At 44.9% G+C, this 18,072-nt stretch overlaps 1 protein-coding gene across 1 annotated transcript in view; it reads left to right on the forward strand.

Moving 5' to 3' along the window:
* The window catches only part of LOC115073224 (protein jagged-2-like), a 54,951-nt gene extending 50,839 nt beyond the window's left edge, over nt 1–4,112 (forward strand). Inside the window, exon 14 of the mRNA XM_029571492.1 lies at nt 2,455–4,112. Within this exon, the coding sequence (XP_029427352.1) occupies nt 2,455–2,807 (353 nt within the window). The 3' untranslated portion in view covers nt 2,808–4,112. The remainder of the gene's footprint in view (nt 1–2,454) is intronic.
* Nucleotides 4,113–18,072: the final 13,960 nt, after the last annotated feature.

Genomic DNA, 18,072 nt, shown 5'->3' on the forward strand with positions numbered 1-18,072 from the left:
ATAACATAAGATATCAAATCAGGTTCAAAATGAGGAAATATCTAAGAATCACCTTCCTTTCCCTTGATACAAAATAACAAAAAGCTATCTGCTCAGAACTGCTGGAGAAGTACTTTTCTTCAGATAATGACAAGAAATTTCCAGCTACCTGAAACTTCCCTTTCTTTTGTTATAAATAGTCAGCAAGCTGGAAGCTGCAATTAAATTCTCAACTCATTACTATATCTCTCTTTACAGAAAGGCAGCCTCACCGTTTATACTTAATTAATAAGGTTCATTAGCAATCAATCATTCCCCTGCTTCTCATTGGCTCCAGGCAGGTATCGCCCACTCCAGCTCTGATGGAAAAGTCTACAATAGGTCCTTTTGAATTTAAACTAGTGTTCCATGGACTAAGAAGAGTTAATTCTAATAAATGTTAATATCTTCCCCTGATCAGTAATGGCCACTTGGTGTCAGTGTAGTCTAGAAAATACTTCATATTAATGAAGGTATTAGTTGTTATACCTCAATGTACAAAGGTGTATGGGCTTAACTAATTTTTTTCTAATACTGGAAATTTAATTCCTGGTGAGAGGTGGAGCAAAGTTAACTCACATATCCGGGGCCAGTGTTAGTCTCTGGTACTATGCCCCAATGTAGTCCTGGGCCCTGTGGTGTTCAGGGACCTGGACTTGGGTATTTTGTACATAGCTTTTAGGAGCAACATTTTTAAACTAACATTTTTTGTGCTCCTCATTGTCTATACATATATAAAGCAAGATAGTGGGCATAAATCAGAATTCAGACTCATTACAATATTTGTGAACCAAAAAACTAATTTTGGCATGCCACACCTTTGCAAAAGACTGACCGCAGTTTAATTCAGGTTTTTGTGCATATTTTTAGATTAGTGGGCTTTTTTTTTTTCACGCTGTAGTCATTTGCATACCATTATCTTACTGCATCAGGAGTTACCGGTAACCTTTTTTTTTTCAGTGTGAAAAAATCGTGTGCTGAAATAGAGGGCACATTTTTTATCTGAGTCTTATTGCATCAGCTCCTTCGAGCAACATTACAGAGGGATGAGTATGAACAATTTGCATTTTGAAAGAAGACACTAAGATCTCCAACCAAGTGGATATCCTTAAGGGAGGAGACAGAATGAGAAGTGACCTGAGAGAACTTGAGGAGTGCTCGGCACTTAAGATTCAGTGCAAAAAAAGTGCAAATTCATGCACAGGGAGGAAAATGTTTCACACAAGTAAAATCAGCTGCTGCAAATGACCCTCATCTTCTGCACTGTTTCACAGTGCTAGTATTTTTACCCCAAAGAGATGGGTCTGGTGACAACTGCAAACAAAGCATGGGGATTTCACTTTGAAATTCCTGGGTCTGCTTTGGGATACCAAATTTGCTCCAGGTTTTCAAAGTTAAGATCCATGGGGCATTTACTTTTGAAAATTTGCAGGCCCACAGGTAAAGAATATACCCATAGATCTGCAAGTAATGTTGCTATTTTAAAAATTATCTCCTTGAGGCACAGAAATCTAAGGGAGCATGCCTGATGATGACCAGTGGGTGCGATACTGACGGGCATAAACAGGAGAGAGACCTCGGGGTGATCACATCCAGTGATCGCAAGGTAGCAACACTATGATAAGGCGGTGGCCAAAGCCAGAGGGATGCTAAGGAGAGCCACTACCAGCTGGAAACAGGAGGGGATATTGCCTCTGTACAGGATGTTAGTGAGGTCTCAGCTATAATATTCTGTTCAATTCTGGAGGCCTTACCTCTGAAATGCTATAGAAAGGGGGGAGGTGATCTAGAGGGAGGCCACCAAAATGGTGCAGGGTCTGCACCAAACCCTCTATGAAATTAGGCTAAAGGCCTTAAATATGTATACCCTAAAGGAGAGGAGAAACAGGAGGGGTATGATGCAGACATTTAAATACCTTAAAGGTTTAAATAATGCACAAGACACAAACCTTTTTTGGAGGAAAGAGCGCTCTAGGGAAAAAAGATCATGGTATGGGGCAACAAGGGGCTACACCCAGGAGCAACATCAGAAAACATTTCTTCACAGAAAGGGTGGCAGATGCTTGGAATGGGATCCTCATGGAAGTGGAGGAGACAAAACCAGTAACAGTTCAAGAAGGCCTGGGATAACCACAGAGGATCTCTATTTGCGAAGATGTGAAGAGAAAGCCAGAGATCAGCTGGGATCTGTGGCACTGCACCAAAAATATAACTGGTTAGAGTCTAGATTGGCCTTAAGGTCTTTATCTACCATCCTATTCTATATTTCTAGCTCTAGGCTCCTCCCCCAGCTAGCTATAGATTGACTCTAGACTTCTCCCCATCATTAGCAGCACACTGCATGGAGCCCACCATATCTCAGACTGTTTGTGAGAAAAGGCCTGTGCTGTAAAATCCGAGCCTGACATTTATTTCCTTTGCTTTGTTTCTTTGTAGGCAGCTTGTGGAGCCTCTACTACATGCTGGTGCCACTCGTGCTTCTGACACTCGCCATCTTCCTCTGCTGCTTTTTTCTCCGATGGCGTCAACAGCGGCGGCAAAAATCCCACACAGGAAACGTAGCAGAGCAAGCCTCCAACAATCTCCCAGATGCTATCCGCCTGATTCACAATGCCACCCATGCGGGAGAGGAAACGCAATGGAATGGAGGCACTGACATCCTCTTCCCTGGAAACAAAGAGGACAGGCTCAAGTTGGCGACCCCTGTTTCCAAAATTGATATTTCCAACAAAGAGAGAGCAAAACTGAATGAGATACGGATACCAGACTGTGAGGGAGTGAAGGTCTGAGAGGATGAGGAAGGGAAGGATGAGAAACAATATTGCAATTCCATGAGGGTGGGTGCCCAGAGTCCCCCACCCCATTATCCTGGGGGCAGGAGAGGCAGTGGTGATGTTACATGGAGACTATGTGAAAAGTTACCACAGGGGGCTGGGTTGCCCGCCCCATCCAGGAGAAGATGAGGTCTCCCAAAGTAATTTTTAGTTCCGCTACCAAGGGTTGCAAAGCAAGAAGTTTCCGGAATCTTTTTTGTTATGCATAGATTTCTCCCTCTACCCCTGAGGGGAATGGAGAGCTAGGATTTTGGGGGTGACCTTAACCCTCCCCCCAAACCGTCCTGTTAATGCTCATTAACCTTGACATGGAAGGTGTAGAGACCATTGAAACAAAGGAAGGAGAAGCTGGTCCCCATGGTTTCTTAACTGGCATTTCTGCCCCTTCTTGGGGTAAGAGGGTAGCTCCTTTGCTATGTTCATTGAGTAGTCCCCCTGCCCTGAGGTAAACCCAGCTGATATACTAACTGTACCAAATGACACTTGTGGAGCTTGCAGGGTTAGGCCTGTAAAATCTCTGCCTTATTGCTGCCATTGGGCATCCTAATTCTAGATGTAGACAGGTGAAAGGCCAAGTACTGTCTTCCTATCATGCATTTCAGCAGTGCCCTGTAGAATGTATCTGTGCGTGTGCACACGCGTGAATAGGTGAAATTATGCTTTTATGTTTTGCAGTGGAGTGCTGAGGACTCTTCCATTGCTATGGCAACAGAGCAACACTGGCCAGCTTGCATAGTTGCTGCTTTCAGTACATTACAGCACCTTACCCCTTCCTCCATTGCCTTCTGCCCTAGGTCATGTGCACCTGAGGATAAATCCTGGACCCTCCCCTCCACCCCTAGCAGATTGCAGACTGGTTCGAGGATAATCCTTACATTGGCCCAGTAAACGGCATCCATTTTCTCCAAGACCGATGCTAGAACTCAACTTCCTATCCAAAAGTATTCTGGGATTTGTAGGCTGCTGGGCCTCTGTGTGAAAAGCAGGACTACAGGTCCCAAGCATGCTTTGTAGGGATGGCTCTGGATCATGGGCATAGTCTAGTCACCATTTCATGGGAGTCAGGGGTAAAATGTGGTGGACTGAACTGTGGGTAAAAATGCCAAAAGTATATTATATTTATCTTGTATGATAGTGTATATAATAGCCTTTCTTTATAGCTCGTGTCTCTATTTTTTCTTTGTTTATGTATCAGGTCGTTTCCTGTGATGTGATGCGTGTGATACACACAAACCACAAGTAGAAAAAAAAATCCTAAAATATTTAACTCTTCGTCTTCCACCTCTTGTTTCCTTATGCTCCCAGTGGAGACTTTATTTGTATATGTTAATTTTTGGTTTTGTTTTCTTGATAGTCCCATGACTGAAGAACCCCGCCTCAGTTTCCATCCTTCTGTGGCTCCCACAAAGCTGTTACAGCACAATAACAGAAATACCCACCCCCTTCCCCTGGCAAGGTCTAGAAGGGAAGATAGGTTGCAGCATATTTAAGGATTTTGTGGCCGTAATATATGGGACCAGATAGTTCCATATCACACAGAAAAGGCTGAGCCAAGTCCTGATTCCCCACCACTCATCCTCTTTTCTATTCGTGGACTTGTCCTTCCAGTTTTTCTCAAAATAGCAAGATCACCAGCTCTAGAGACAGTGAAGGCTCAGCCTCTCTCTTAACATATCATAGCGGTGGCCATGCAAGGCTCTTGAGTCACTGGAGAGGGGGAGGAAGGTGCAACACTGCTCTAATTTCTCAGCCTTTCCATTGACGCATGACAGGTTCCCCCTGCCCGGGTGAGCTGACCGCTCTGATGCTCCTCCCTCCCCCCGCCCCTGCATGCTCTGCATTCACGAAAATGTTGGAGGAGAAATTAGCCCTCTCTCATCCTTGCAGCTTCAGTTCTTTCCCTACTCTTCCTGCCCTTGGCAGCCCCCGTTTTGCTCAGGTGCTGGGATTGCAAACTGCTTTTTTTTGGACTGTGCGCTTTACTTCCTGGTGACTGCAGCCTCTCAGGAGATGGGAAGAGGGAGCAAAAGTGGTAACAGAATTCAAGAATGCCCATAATAAACACACTCAATCGGAGAAAAAACTGGGGCCTACGATATGACACTGGGAAGTACAAGTGGGCAGAGAGGATGGACCTTACTGTCCTTATCTGATGTCACTTTATTTTTCTATTACAAGGTCACCATTAGATTCAGTGGGGCCCAGGACAGAAACTGAGGACTGGGCCCAACCGGTCAGGTGTTTTGAAGCTCTGCCTTAGCGACATCACTCGGCTTTGCAAAGGTATCCTCTTGTAGGGCTGCCTCTCTCCCCCGTAAAGCACATGCCTGCTGCGGTCCAGCGATTCTTTCTTAAAAAGAAAAAAAAAAAAAAAAAAGAACTTCAGCCATTTAACTAAAGGCTGCTTCTGTTCTTAATGGAAGCAATGGAGAGAAATGAGGAGATTAGAGGGAAGGGGCTGGCCAACTTAAAATGAAGGGGAATAAACCTCAAGATGGCAGGAGTGGGGCAATGGGGTTACACGTACAAGGAGGAGGGAGAGATGAAGACGGTGAAAGAATGGGAGGAGGCAAAGGGTTAAGGCATGGAAGGAGCTCATATTAAAAGTAAGGAGGCAGGTACTGAGAAGAGCAGTGGGGAAACAAGGCAGAATCCAAAAGACAAATAAGCAACAGGAATGGAGAGAAGTTAGGAATGGAATTGGCTTTGGGAAGGATCAGAGGGAGATGGAGGGATGGGGACAGGGAGAGAGATGGAGGATAGCAGAGCAGGGATCTGCTGGTAGCAAGGTGCCCAGACAGAGTGGGGGAAGGGTGGAGACAACAGCTAGACAAAATCAATAGGATTCAATACAATTAGTTTGCAGCTCAACACAGATTGAATTACCCAGAAGGCCCAGTACATCTGATTACTGTACCCTGCTCATTAACTCTTTCATATCCCCCCCTCCCCACCTCCCAATTTTATTTCTGAGTATTCAAGTGGAGTAAGGTGACAACCAAATTGCTTTACCCCAGAATGATGTAGGACCTCCACATCATTCATTAACCCTTTCACACAGCCTCCCTGAGCTATTCATTCCTGAAGGTGACAGGCCTCAGTATCACTGTAGCCGTTCCAAGCCACCCAGTCCCAGAGATGACAGACTGTGTATTTCTGAGCTCTTCCCTTGAGCCCTCCTGTTCCAGAAGTGACAGGCTCTGTATCCCTGCGCCCATCCCCCCCAGCCATCCAGCCCTAGAGATGACAGTTTCTGTGTCACTGTGCCCATCCCCCGAGCCATCCACTCCTAGAGGTGACATAGAAACACGTTGACAGAAAAGCACCATATGGCCTATCTAGTCTGTCCCTCCACACAACTGCTCCCCTCTACATGCCCTACCACTCCCTCAGAAATCCCCTGTGCTTGCCCCATGCTTCCTTGAATTTTGATATTGTCTTTTGACTCCACTGTGAGGCTGTTTCATACATTCACCACTCTTTCTGTAAAGAAATACATGGTAACTTGCTAATGCGGAGGTTACTACCCTTAACCAATAAGCCTGATACTTTTGATGCAACTCAACATTGCTCTCTGCTTCAACAGCAAGGGACTAACAGGGAACTGGATTCAAACAGAAACCAACGAGGGCCTGACTTTTACGGTCTGGGAATATGTTAAGCATGGGGGTAACCTGCATGGCGCAGCAGATACTGCCATAAGCTTGCTGGGCAGACTGGATAGACCATTTGGTCCTTTTCTGCCATCATTTCTATGTTTCTGTGTAACATAAAAGAAATGCTGGCAGATAAAGTTCACCTAATCTGCCCAGCAAGTTTTTCTTTTAAGGATAGTAGAAACTGCCGCGCCATGCAGGCTACCCCCAAGCAGAAATGTAAACTTTAGGTGTAAAAGCAAAGTTCCCTGCTTTGTTCATTTTCATTGTCAAGCCAGCAGGGATCCTCTGTGTTTTTCCCATATCCTTTTGAATTCCATTACTGTTGTCTTTACCACCTCTTCCAGGAGGCATTCCATGCATTCACACCCTTTCCGTGAAGAAATATTTCCTGCTATTGTTCTAGAGTCTTCCCCCTTGGAGTTTCATATCATGACCCCCCCTAGTTTTGCAGCTTCCTTTCCATCTGAAAGGATTTGACTTTTGTGCATCATTAAATCCTTTCAGGTATTTGAAGGTCTCTATCATATCTTCCCTGCCTCTTCTCTCTTCCAGGGTATGCATATTAAGGTCCTTCAGCCTCATCTCCTATGGCTTTCTGTACAGACCCCCACACCGTTTTGGTCACCTATCTCTGGACCGCTTCCTTTCTGTCCTTCTCCTTTTCGAGATGAGGACTCCAGAAGTGAACACAGTATTCCAGGTGAGACCTCACCAGGGATCTGTGTGGTGGCTGCGTCACCTCCTTTTTCCTGATGGTTATGCCTCTTTCAGTGCAGCCCAGCAGCCCTCTTGTCACATTGCTTCAACACCTTCAGATCATCAGACACTATCACCCAAGGTCTCTCTCCCAAGTTTGGCGCATCGGTTTTTAATCCCCCAACACATACAACTCCTTCAGACTGTTGTACTCCTAATGCATGGCTCTGCTCTTTTTTTTTTTGCATTGAATCCTAACTGCCAAACCTTCAACCTCATCTGCAAAAAGACAAATTTGACCTTTTAATCTCTCTGCAATATTGCTTACAAACGGGCCGATACAGTAAAATCGCGGGAGAGCGCCTGCTCTCCCGGCGTGCGCACAGGCCACTCTCCTGTGCGCGCGATTCAGTATTTTATTTTAATTAGGGCCAGCGGTAAAAAGAGGCGCTAGGGACACTAGCGCGTCCCTAGCGCCTCTTTTTTGACGGAAGCGGCGGCTGTCAGCGGGTTTGACAGCCGACACTCAATTTTGCCGGTGTCGGTTCTCAAGCCCGCTGACAGCCACGAGTTCGGAAACCGGATGCCGGCAAAATTGAGCGTCCGGTTTTTGATCCGCCAGCCGCGGGCCCATTTAAAATTTTTTTTTTACTTTTTTAAACTTTCGGGACCTCCGACTTAATATCGCCAATTTATGAAATTTATCGCTAATTTATGAAAGCAAAATGTGCGGTTTGGCTGCACATTTTGCTTTCTGAATCACGCGGGAATACCTAATAGGGCCATCAACATGCATTTGCATATTGCGGGCGCTATTAGGTTTGGGGGGGTTGGATGCGCGTTTTGGACGTGCTATTACCCCTTACTGAATAAGGGGTAAAGCTAGCGTGTCCAAAACGCGGATCCAAATGCCGGCTAACAGTGCGCTCCATCGGAGTGCACTGTACTGTATCAGCCCGTATGATATTGAACAAAACCAGTCCCAGAACAGATCCCTAAAGAACTCCATTATCACTTTTCTTTCTTCAGAATAGATTCCATTTACCACTACTCACTGACTTGTCAATCTGTGAATTTGTAATTTATTCCATCACTTTGGGATCTACCCCAGGCTTCTCATTTTATTTATGAGCCTCCTATGCAGGATCGTATCTAAAGCCTTGCCGAAATTTAAGTAAATCACATTGAGCGTTCTTCCTTGGTCCAATTCTCTAATCACCCAATCAAAAAAATCAATCAGATTCGTTTGATAGGATCTTCCTTCTGGTAAAACCATGTTGCCCCAGATCCTGTAACCCACTGAACTGCAGATAGTTCATTATTATTTCCTTTAGCAGTCTCCCCATTCATTTTCTCACCGAGATAAGGCTAACCAGCCTGTAGTTTTCAGCTTCTTCCCTGTTGCCACTTTTGTGAAGTGGAGCCATATCCACCCTTCTCCTGTAGCACTACTCCTGTCTCCGATCTGTTGAGCAGGTCCTTCAGCAGGACCCGCCAGCACTTCTCGAAGCTCCTTAAGTATCCTGGGATGTATCTCACTCGGCCCCATGGCCTTGTCCACTTTCAGTTTTTCTAGTTCCACCCAAAAACTCTCTGCTGTAAATGGGGATGTATCTATCCCACTCTCATCTGTACTCTGCTAGCCAGCAATAGTCCTTCTCCAATGTCTTCCTTAGTAAAATTGAAGTATTTCTTTAATATTTCTGCTATTTCTTCATCTTTCTGTACACCTTGCTCCTTGTCTTCTTTCAGTCTTACAATGCCACCTCTGGTCTCCCTCCTTTCTCTGTTATGCCTGAAAAATGTTTTGTCACCATGCTTCACCTCTTTTGTCATCCTGCTTTCTTGACTCTTTCAGCTTCACCAGATATTCTTCCCTATGTGCCTCTTTTTTTATTTCTTTGTACTTTTTGAATGACAATCTTTTTGCCTTTATTTCCTCAGTCACCACCTTGTAGAACTATATGGGTTTCCTTTTTGTCTTACTTTTCTTTTAATCATAAAGGTTTGTAGCTTTTGATTTGGCCCACTGTTGTTCCACTTCACCCCTATCCTCCCAGCCTTCTAGCTCCTCCTCAAGGTATGCTGCCATTTCACCAAAGTCTGTGTTTTTGAAATCCAGGACCCTGATGTTCATGTAATTTCCCTCCCTCTTGGCCTTTATATCGAGCCATACTGTCTGAAGATCGTTGGTGGCCAGGTGGGCACTTACTCAGACATTTGAGAGCATCAGCTCTGAAGAGGAAAGCTATGCCTACTACAGACTATCAAAGAGATGATCACTGTAATTTCTGCCCAACCACAGAACCTTCCTGCGGCCGGCCTAACTCATCCCAAATGCCAAGCCTGCAGGACGCCGTTGGGATCTCTTCGTGGCAAGGATGCCGCCATGGTGACTTCAGCCAGTTGCTCTGCCCTACACACACACACCAGCTCCACTATTATAGGCCTCGCGGCGGGCAAAGGCACTTGAGCTGCTGTCTCTGCAACAGGTCCTCCTGCTGTGTCTTGTCTGCATTGCGTGTTCCTGTTCTCCTCTGTTCCAGTTCCAGCTTGCCTTGCCTCCTTTTCCAGTCTGCCTTGCCTCCTGTTCGTCCTTGTCTTTGCCTCCCTGCAGGATCTGACCTATTCCCTGTATACCGACACTGCATGATTTCCACCTGCCCCGACCTATTGCCTGAACACCCTCGCTGCTTGATCTCCACCTGCCCTGACCTATTGTCTGAATACCAATGCTGCCAGTCCTCCGCCTGTCTTGACCGAACCCGCGATACTGAATCTATCTACTCTCTCCGGGACCCTCGCCTAAATCTTGCCAGCCTCAGAACCCAAAGGCTCAATCTGTGGAGGAAGAGGTTGGTACAGGTGAACCTAGCCTCTGTCCTAGTTCTAGCGAGTCTACCTACTGTTGGTGGAGACCCAGCTGTTTTGCTAGCTGGGCAGCACCAATTCCACACACCCGAAGGGCTTGCTTCCTATGACAGATTGCAGAGGCCATGAGCTTGGTGGACTCATCCCCAGCCCAGCCATTCCTGGTTTTGCACTCCGAGTACAGCAAAAATAAGACTAGCTGAACCAAGTAACGGGACTTCTCCAAAGTCTGGTCAACTAGATGGAAGCCATTCAAGCCTGTCTTCCTGTTTCTTCTTGGTCTTTGCTGCTTGCTTGCCCTCCTGTCAGCACTCCTCGGCCTATGCCTCACCTGGCTACTTCCTCCCAGGTACGACAGATACCCCAAGGCTTGAAGGGGATTTATTAGCCAGTGTCTTATGCCCTTTCAGCTGCAAGCTGCCAGTTTCCTGACCAGATCAAGATAATCTTCATTCTGTCTCTTCTAGCCAGCCTGGCTCTCGCTTGGGCATCTCCCAAATGGGAATATAGCAAATTTCTCTTCAGCAACCTTGAGGAATTCCTAAAACAGTTTTGCCTAGATTTTGATAAGCCTGGAAGCTCCTTGGAGTGACGTCACCTCAGGCAGAGTATTCAGACAGTATACAAGTATGCCATTCACTTTCGAACTTTGGCCTCTGAGTTCAACTGGAACCAGGAGAGCTTCACAGCTATCTTCTGGCACGGTCTCTCAAACTGTATTAAGGATCAGCTCACAGAGCGAGAAATACCAGCTGGCTTAGACGACCTCATTGCCTTGTGTATCTGAATTAATATCCAGTTCCAGGAGCAGGCTAGGGAGAGGGACACTCATCGTCGCCAACTGAGATTGGCTCCCAGTTTCTAATGAATCCTGGTGACTCCAGTCAAGAAACCCGCTCTGGTCTCAATGTCTGAGGAACCCATGCAACTTTGCAGATCTAGGTTGACCCTGGAGGACAAACTGAGACAGTATCTCAACTTGTGACTACTGTGCAGGCTAGAGACACTATATTTCCCAATGCCCTGAGAAGTCTAAGCCTAGGACTGGTAGGAGAGGCTGCCCTAGGTCATAATCCACCCTCTCCACATTTGCTGTTTCCATTCTGCCTGATATCCACTACTGCAGAAGCCATCGCAGAGGCTTTCCTCAATTTGGGAGCCACAAGAAATTGTATTGAAAAGGCTATAGTGCAGCAGTATAACTTTCCTGTGGTGCCCCTAGATCCCACCGTGCGAATTTCCTCGGTGTATAGAGAGCCTCTCTTGAGCCATCTAGCAACTACAACTGTCCCGCTCACCATGCAAATTGGAGTATTACATAAAGAGCAAATTTCTTTCTTTGTCATTTCCAGAGTGGTGAACCCGGTTATTCTGGGCCTGCCCTGGCTGACCAAATATAACCCTAACATTGATTGGCAGGCCCTCGAGATCGCTCGCTGTGGACCTGGTGCCTTTTGCCAGTTTACTCACTAGTATCAGTGGCCCAAACTAGCATGCCAGCCCTTCCTTCACAGTACTCTGCCTACTCTAATGTCCTCAATAAGAAGTACACCAAGACTCTGCTGCCTCACAGATCCTACGATTGTGTGATTGACCTTCTGCCAGAAAAAACACCTCCCTGAGGGTGTGTCTATCCACTATCCATCCTGGAGACCCAAGCCATGATGAGCTACATTAAAGAAAATCTGGAATGTAGCTTCATTCAGCCATTGTGCCCCCCAGCAGGAGCCAAGTTCTTCTTTGTAGAGAAGGATGGCTCACTCAGACCATGTATTGATTACAAAGGATTAAACACCATCACATGTAAAAATCAGTGTCCATTGCCTTTGATTAAGAAACTCTTCGACCGCTTGCAGGGAGAAGAGATAATTACAAAGCTGGACCTCCAGGGGAGCTTATAACCTTATCTGTATCTGGGAGGGGGATGAGTGGAAAATGGCCTTTAACACATGGGACGGCCATTATGGTACATGGTCAAAGAGATCTTTTGAGACCTTCCCCAGTCCCGTGTGCTTGTCTAACTAGACAATATTCTCATTTTTGTCCCGATCTCTCAACATTGTGAGCATGTAAAAATGGTACTTCAAAGGTTTCGAGAAAACCATCTATATGCTAAACTTGAGAAATGCACATTTAAGCAGCAGGAACTACCCTTTTTGGGCTACATTACCTCACTATATTCTCCGCATGGATCCGGAGAAGTTGAAAGCCATACATACTTAGCCCTGGCATGTGGACCTCAAAGCATTACAAAGGTTTCTTGGATTCATCAACTATTACCTACAGTTCATTCCTATCTACTCTTCCCTAGCTGCACCGCTCACCTCACTCACTAAGAAGGGTTCTGACAGTAAGAACTGGTCAGAAGAGGCATTCCTAGCCTTTGAGCAGCTCAAGGCAGCATTTCTTGAGGAATCATACTTGAAATACCCACACCCTCAAGAAACCCTCACCCTTCAAGAAACCATTCATCATAGAGGTGCATGCGTCTGCTACCAGAGTGGAGGCTACTCTCTCGCAGCACAGTGACAAAGGCACACTCATTCCTTTCTCTTTCTACACTTAAGAAAATCACTCCTACTGAGAAGAACTATACCATTGGGGACAGGGAGCTATTAGCCATAAAACTGGCTCTGGAGGAGTGGCGCCATCTACTAGAACATAAGAACATAAGAAATTGCCATACTGGGTCAGACCAAGGGTCCATCAAGCCCAGCATCCTGTTTCCAACAGAGGCCAAACCAGGCCACAAGAACCTGGCAAGTACCCAAACACTAAGAAGATCCCATGCTACTGATGCAATTAATAGCAGTGGCTATTCCCTAAGTAAACTTGATTAATAGCCATTAATGGACTTCTCCTCCATAAGAACATCCAGTACTTCCACAAGCACAACATTTAAACCCACGACAGGCCAAGTGGTCCTTATTTTTTAACCATTTTGACTTCAAGCTTAATTAATCTATGTATTTAATAAGTTTTATATACCGATTTTTCATGCGAGCATATCAAATTGGTTTACAGTAGTTAAATATTCATTTAAAAATATTTGCATTTCCAAAAGATGAAAGGAAGTAGATATATAGTTTCATAATGTAAATAAATAAAATAGTAAGCTAAAAATAAAAATTTATTTATTTAGCATTTTTTTATATACCGAGGTATAGCAGAGTTGCCTTCACTCCGGTTTACATACAAAACAACATGTTACATTGAACGATGAAAAATAGTAAGCTAAATAATCATAAAATTTAAACAATTAGAGAGGCAGTATAGTAAGAGTAGACAATAAAATAAAAAATATACATTAACTTGGTATAAAATCAGGAGTTTGAAATCATTAAGTTAACAGCTCTTGGAAGGCTTGTTTGAAAAGCCATGTTTTAATGCCCTTTTTAAATAATTTAATGTCTGCTTCCAATCGTAATTCCTGTGGTATAGAGTTCCATAGTTGGGGTCCAGCAATAGAGATAGTTCTGTCTCTTACATTATTTAGATGCGCAATTTTAGGGGAAGGAATTGGCAACATCCCTGTTCTGCTTGATCTAATGATTCTTGAAGGGATATGGAAATGAAGTGATGAAGTTAACCATTCAATTTTTTCAATGTAGAGCGTTTTGTGAATTAGGGACAAGATTTTATGCTGGGCCCTGTATTTGACTGGCAACCAATGAAGTTCCTTCAATATAGGGGTGATATGCTCAGATCTTCTAGTTCCTGTCAAAAGTCTAACTGCTTAAGTACCAGCCAGCAGAAAAGAACAACGTATAGACGCCCTTTCCCAATCCTTTGAAGTAGTAGAAGTTCACGTTATTGATCCCACAAGATTTTTGGCCGCAATAGCCACTCCAGTACCTCCTGGGAAAAGGGTAGTGCCAAGGCACCTGAGAGGTGAGTACTTCGTTGGCTCATGACTCTCGTTTAGCCGGCCATGCCGACACAACCCCCCCCCCCCCAGGAATTACTCTCTCATCACTATTGGTGGTACCAAGTGATACAAGACATCCACCACTATGTTGAATCTTGTCCTAATTGTGCAGCCAACAAGGCATCTCACACTCAAACCCGGGGACTGTCACAGCTGTTGCCAGCCCTGAAAGACCATGGTTTCACATAGCTATGAACTTCGTCACAAATCTACCTTTCCAAAGATTGTATGACTATTTGGTTCATTCTAGACTGATTCTAAAAGATGGCCCATTTTGTCTCTCTCCCTTGCCATCTGCTCCAGAATTAGCTTGTCTCTTTTTCCTGCATATAGTCTGCCTCCACGGTCTACCAGAACATGTACTCTCAGACCACGGAGTCCAATTCACTGCAAATCTCTGGAAGAATCTCTGCAAAAAATGTAGCGTTTCCTTGGACTTTTCATCAGCTTACCACCTGCAAACCAATGGACAGATGGAGCGGACTAACCAGAATCTCAAGACTTTCTTAAGTGCATATGTCAATGACTGGCAAGATGACTGGGCTTTCTTGCTACCATGGGTAGAATTCTGTCATAATAATCATGCTGGTGAGTCTGCAGGCTCCTCACCCTTCTATATAGTCTATGGCAGGCATCCTCGGCTTTCATTTCTGGTTCTCCCGACACTAGACCACTAGACCTTGGGAAACTGTGGCAGAAGATAACGACTCCTTGTAGCAGTTGAAAAATACAAGAGACAAGCCGATAAGAGACACTATCCAGCATTACCGTTCAAGCCAGGAGAAAAAGTGTGGCTCACTACTCGCAATCTTAAACTGAAAACTCCCTCCGTGAAGTTCTCCCCATGTTTCATTGGCCCATCATCCACCGAGTAGGGCCCATGAGCTATCATCTTCATTTGCTTCCTACACTGAAGATTCATAATGTCTTCCTTTATTCCTTATTGAAACCACTACTCCTGACCTGGCCCTCTTGGTCATACCCAAGCCCACGGAACTGGCTTCAGAATTGGACATAGAGAATGAAGTACAGTCCATCTTGGATACCAGACATGTCAGAGGAAAATTACAGTACCTCATCTCTTGGAAAGGATTTGGCCCAGAGGAAAATTCTTGGGATTCAGATTCCAATCTACAAGCTCCTTGTCTTACAAGGAGTGCCATCCCCATAAGCCCAAACCTAGGGGCTAAGGGAAGAGGCTTACAGTACCAGGGGATACTGTAACATTTGGCCAATCACAGAACCTTCCTGCAGCCAGCCTAACTCATCCCAAACATCACCAAGCCTGCAGGACACCACCGGGATCTGTTTGCTGCAAGGACGCCACCATGGCAACTTCATCCAGCTTCCCTGCTCTATGCAAACTGATTCCATTACTATAGGCCCCTCCACGGAGCTCCCTGATGACATCGGCATGGCTGGGTATTTAAACCCCAGCCGTACTCCCAGCTGCTGCCTCTGCAACACTTCCTCCTGTTGTGCCTTTCTTCCAGTGCGGGTTGCATGTTCCTGTTCCCCTCCATTCCTGTTCGTCTGCCTTAACTCTGTTCCTGCTGGCCCTTGTCTTCACTTCCCTGCCCTCTTCTCGGGACTGTCTTCTGGATCTGATCTATTGCCTAAACACCGACACTGCCAGACCTCTGCCTGCCCTGACTGAGCCCACGCTACTGACTCCACTATCAACTCTCCTTAGGAGTCTCACCTGCCAGCCTCAGAACCCAAGGGCTCAACCTACGGGGAAGAGGTTGGTACAGGTGAAACCTAGCCTCTGTTCTAGTTCTAGCGAGTCTGCCTACTGTCGGTGGGGGCCCAGCTAGATAGCATCAATTCCACCACAGCTGAAGGGCTCACTTTTTGTGACAATCATCCACTACAATATCAGAAACTTTTCCCATAGGAAAGCACCAGGTCCAGTATCTCCCCCTATGTGGATTCTGTTATAGGATGATATAACAGTTCTCCCTGCAGAGAATCCAGGATCACCCTTCTAGATGACACCATAGCCAGGATTTCCCAAACAACATCTGGCAGATTGAAATCACCTAGCAATAGCACCTCCTCTTTCATATCAATTTTGTGTATATCCCACATTAAAACTCTATCCTTGTCTTCTGCCTGCGGATGTTTGTATATTATACCAATATGAATAGATGTTCCATTCCCGCTTTCCAAATCAACTCACAGCACCTCTTCTTTACCTCGGAATCCCTGCAGTTCTGTTGCATTAATTTTTTTTTATATATATAATGCCACTCCTACTCCCTTTTTTCCTACCTTGTTCTTCCTGAATAGGTTGTAGCCCAGAGTAACTGCATATCCAAATCATGGTTTTCTGTGTACTAAGTCTCTGTGACAGCCATTACATTCAAGTCATCATCTTCCATGAATGTCTCTAGATCCTGGGTTTTATTTATTATTTGAATCCCTGTGCCCATCCCCTGGCCTAAGCCATCCAGTCCTTGAGTGAAACACTTTTAAGGCCGATGTAATATCAGGTGCTGAGGTCAACACGCCGTTAAACATGCATTTTTGGACGCGTTAGACTTATATCTGATGCAATACTGGGATCTGTGCATCCAAACCAGCGCATAGCTAATAGCACTCATCATATGTAAATTCCATGTAGATGAGGCTATTAGCTATCACCACCTGATTTTAAAAATTCCCGCACAGCCATTACACCCATTGTAACACAGCAAATTTAATGCCAGCCTGGGAGCTAGTGTTAAGGCTTGCTGCGGTCAAGGGCTCTACCAAAAAAACAAACAAACCTGCTTTCTGTGGTTTCTCCTATTAGTATCGTCACAATACATAATAGGAGAAACCTATTGTGACGATACCAATAGGAGAAACCACAGAAAGCAGCTTTGCACAAAAAAATAAAATCTTGAAAAAAAAATTCTAGATACCCAATACATGCACAATATACACAGTCCAGGCCCTGTATACTGTGCATGTTTTTTTGTGCTGGCAGTTGGAGAAAATAGCTCATTGCCCTATTGTATTGCATGCCTGGGAGAGATGCATGGGCATGTTAGGAAACCAAGCGCTCATGCATCGGCTGATTGTATCCCTGTGCCCATTCCTTGGACCACCAAGTCATAGAAGCAAGCCATTGTAGGCATGAAGCTACACTTCTGTTTTCCTGGGAAAAAAAACCTACAGCTTCCTGCATGAAAACAGCAAATCTAGGACGACCTCACCCTAATATATTGTGGATTAAAGGAGTACCCGCTCCACAGTTTCCTACATGTCCCTCTAAGGGGGTCACTGAAGTTTAACCATTCTAATAACAAGATGGACATGAGAGAAAAGGTTTGGATTGCCAACTACCACTATTGCTGCTCAGACCAATGTAGCCCTTGATTCCATATCTCCATGTCAAGCATATAGATGTAGCTCCTGCTTTTCCTAAGGAAAGCAGAACTATAAGGCCATGCATGCAATAACAGAAGGAGATGTAGCTAAAATCAGGACTGAATTAGCTTGATTTGTAGAAATGGAACCAATTAGCAACTCCATAAGAGGTCTGTAATACAGGTTTTCCAACAAAACATTTTGTCCTATGCTGTCTATGAAGAACGTCCGGTCTTCGGTTTAGAGACTATATGTTCCAAGCTTAATTTAACATCCCATTCTCCCTTCTTAAGAACATTCTTCAAGGAATCTCCAGAGCGAGGCTTGCAACGCACGCGAACCACCATTAGTCGTACCATTCATAATCAAAACGTCATGACGTTGTCTACACACCTGGGACGCTTCATCTCGATCTAGGTAGTTCTAGTCAACATGAATAACTATTAACGCACACAACAGAAATGAAGATTCTCTCTTTTTCCTATTGAACCTAATATGGATAATAAATATAATTAAAATGTTGCACTATAAAGTGATAGCTTGTTTATATTTCATTCATGGTATTATGTTTAAAATGTTAATTTCCCTGATCGCCGATATGGCACAATCCAATATTTTACGCATTGCAGGTAAAGTTCAGCCAAACAGAAAGGGGCTTTTATAGCATGAAGCCAGTATAACGAATCGCAATTGAGCACACATGAAGAGA

The sequence above is a fragment of the Rhinatrema bivittatum genome, chromosome 11, assembly GCF_901001135.1.
Source record: "Rhinatrema bivittatum chromosome 11, aRhiBiv1.1, whole genome shotgun sequence".
Taxonomy (NCBI): domain Eukaryota; kingdom Metazoa; phylum Chordata; class Amphibia; order Gymnophiona; family Rhinatrematidae; genus Rhinatrema; species Rhinatrema bivittatum.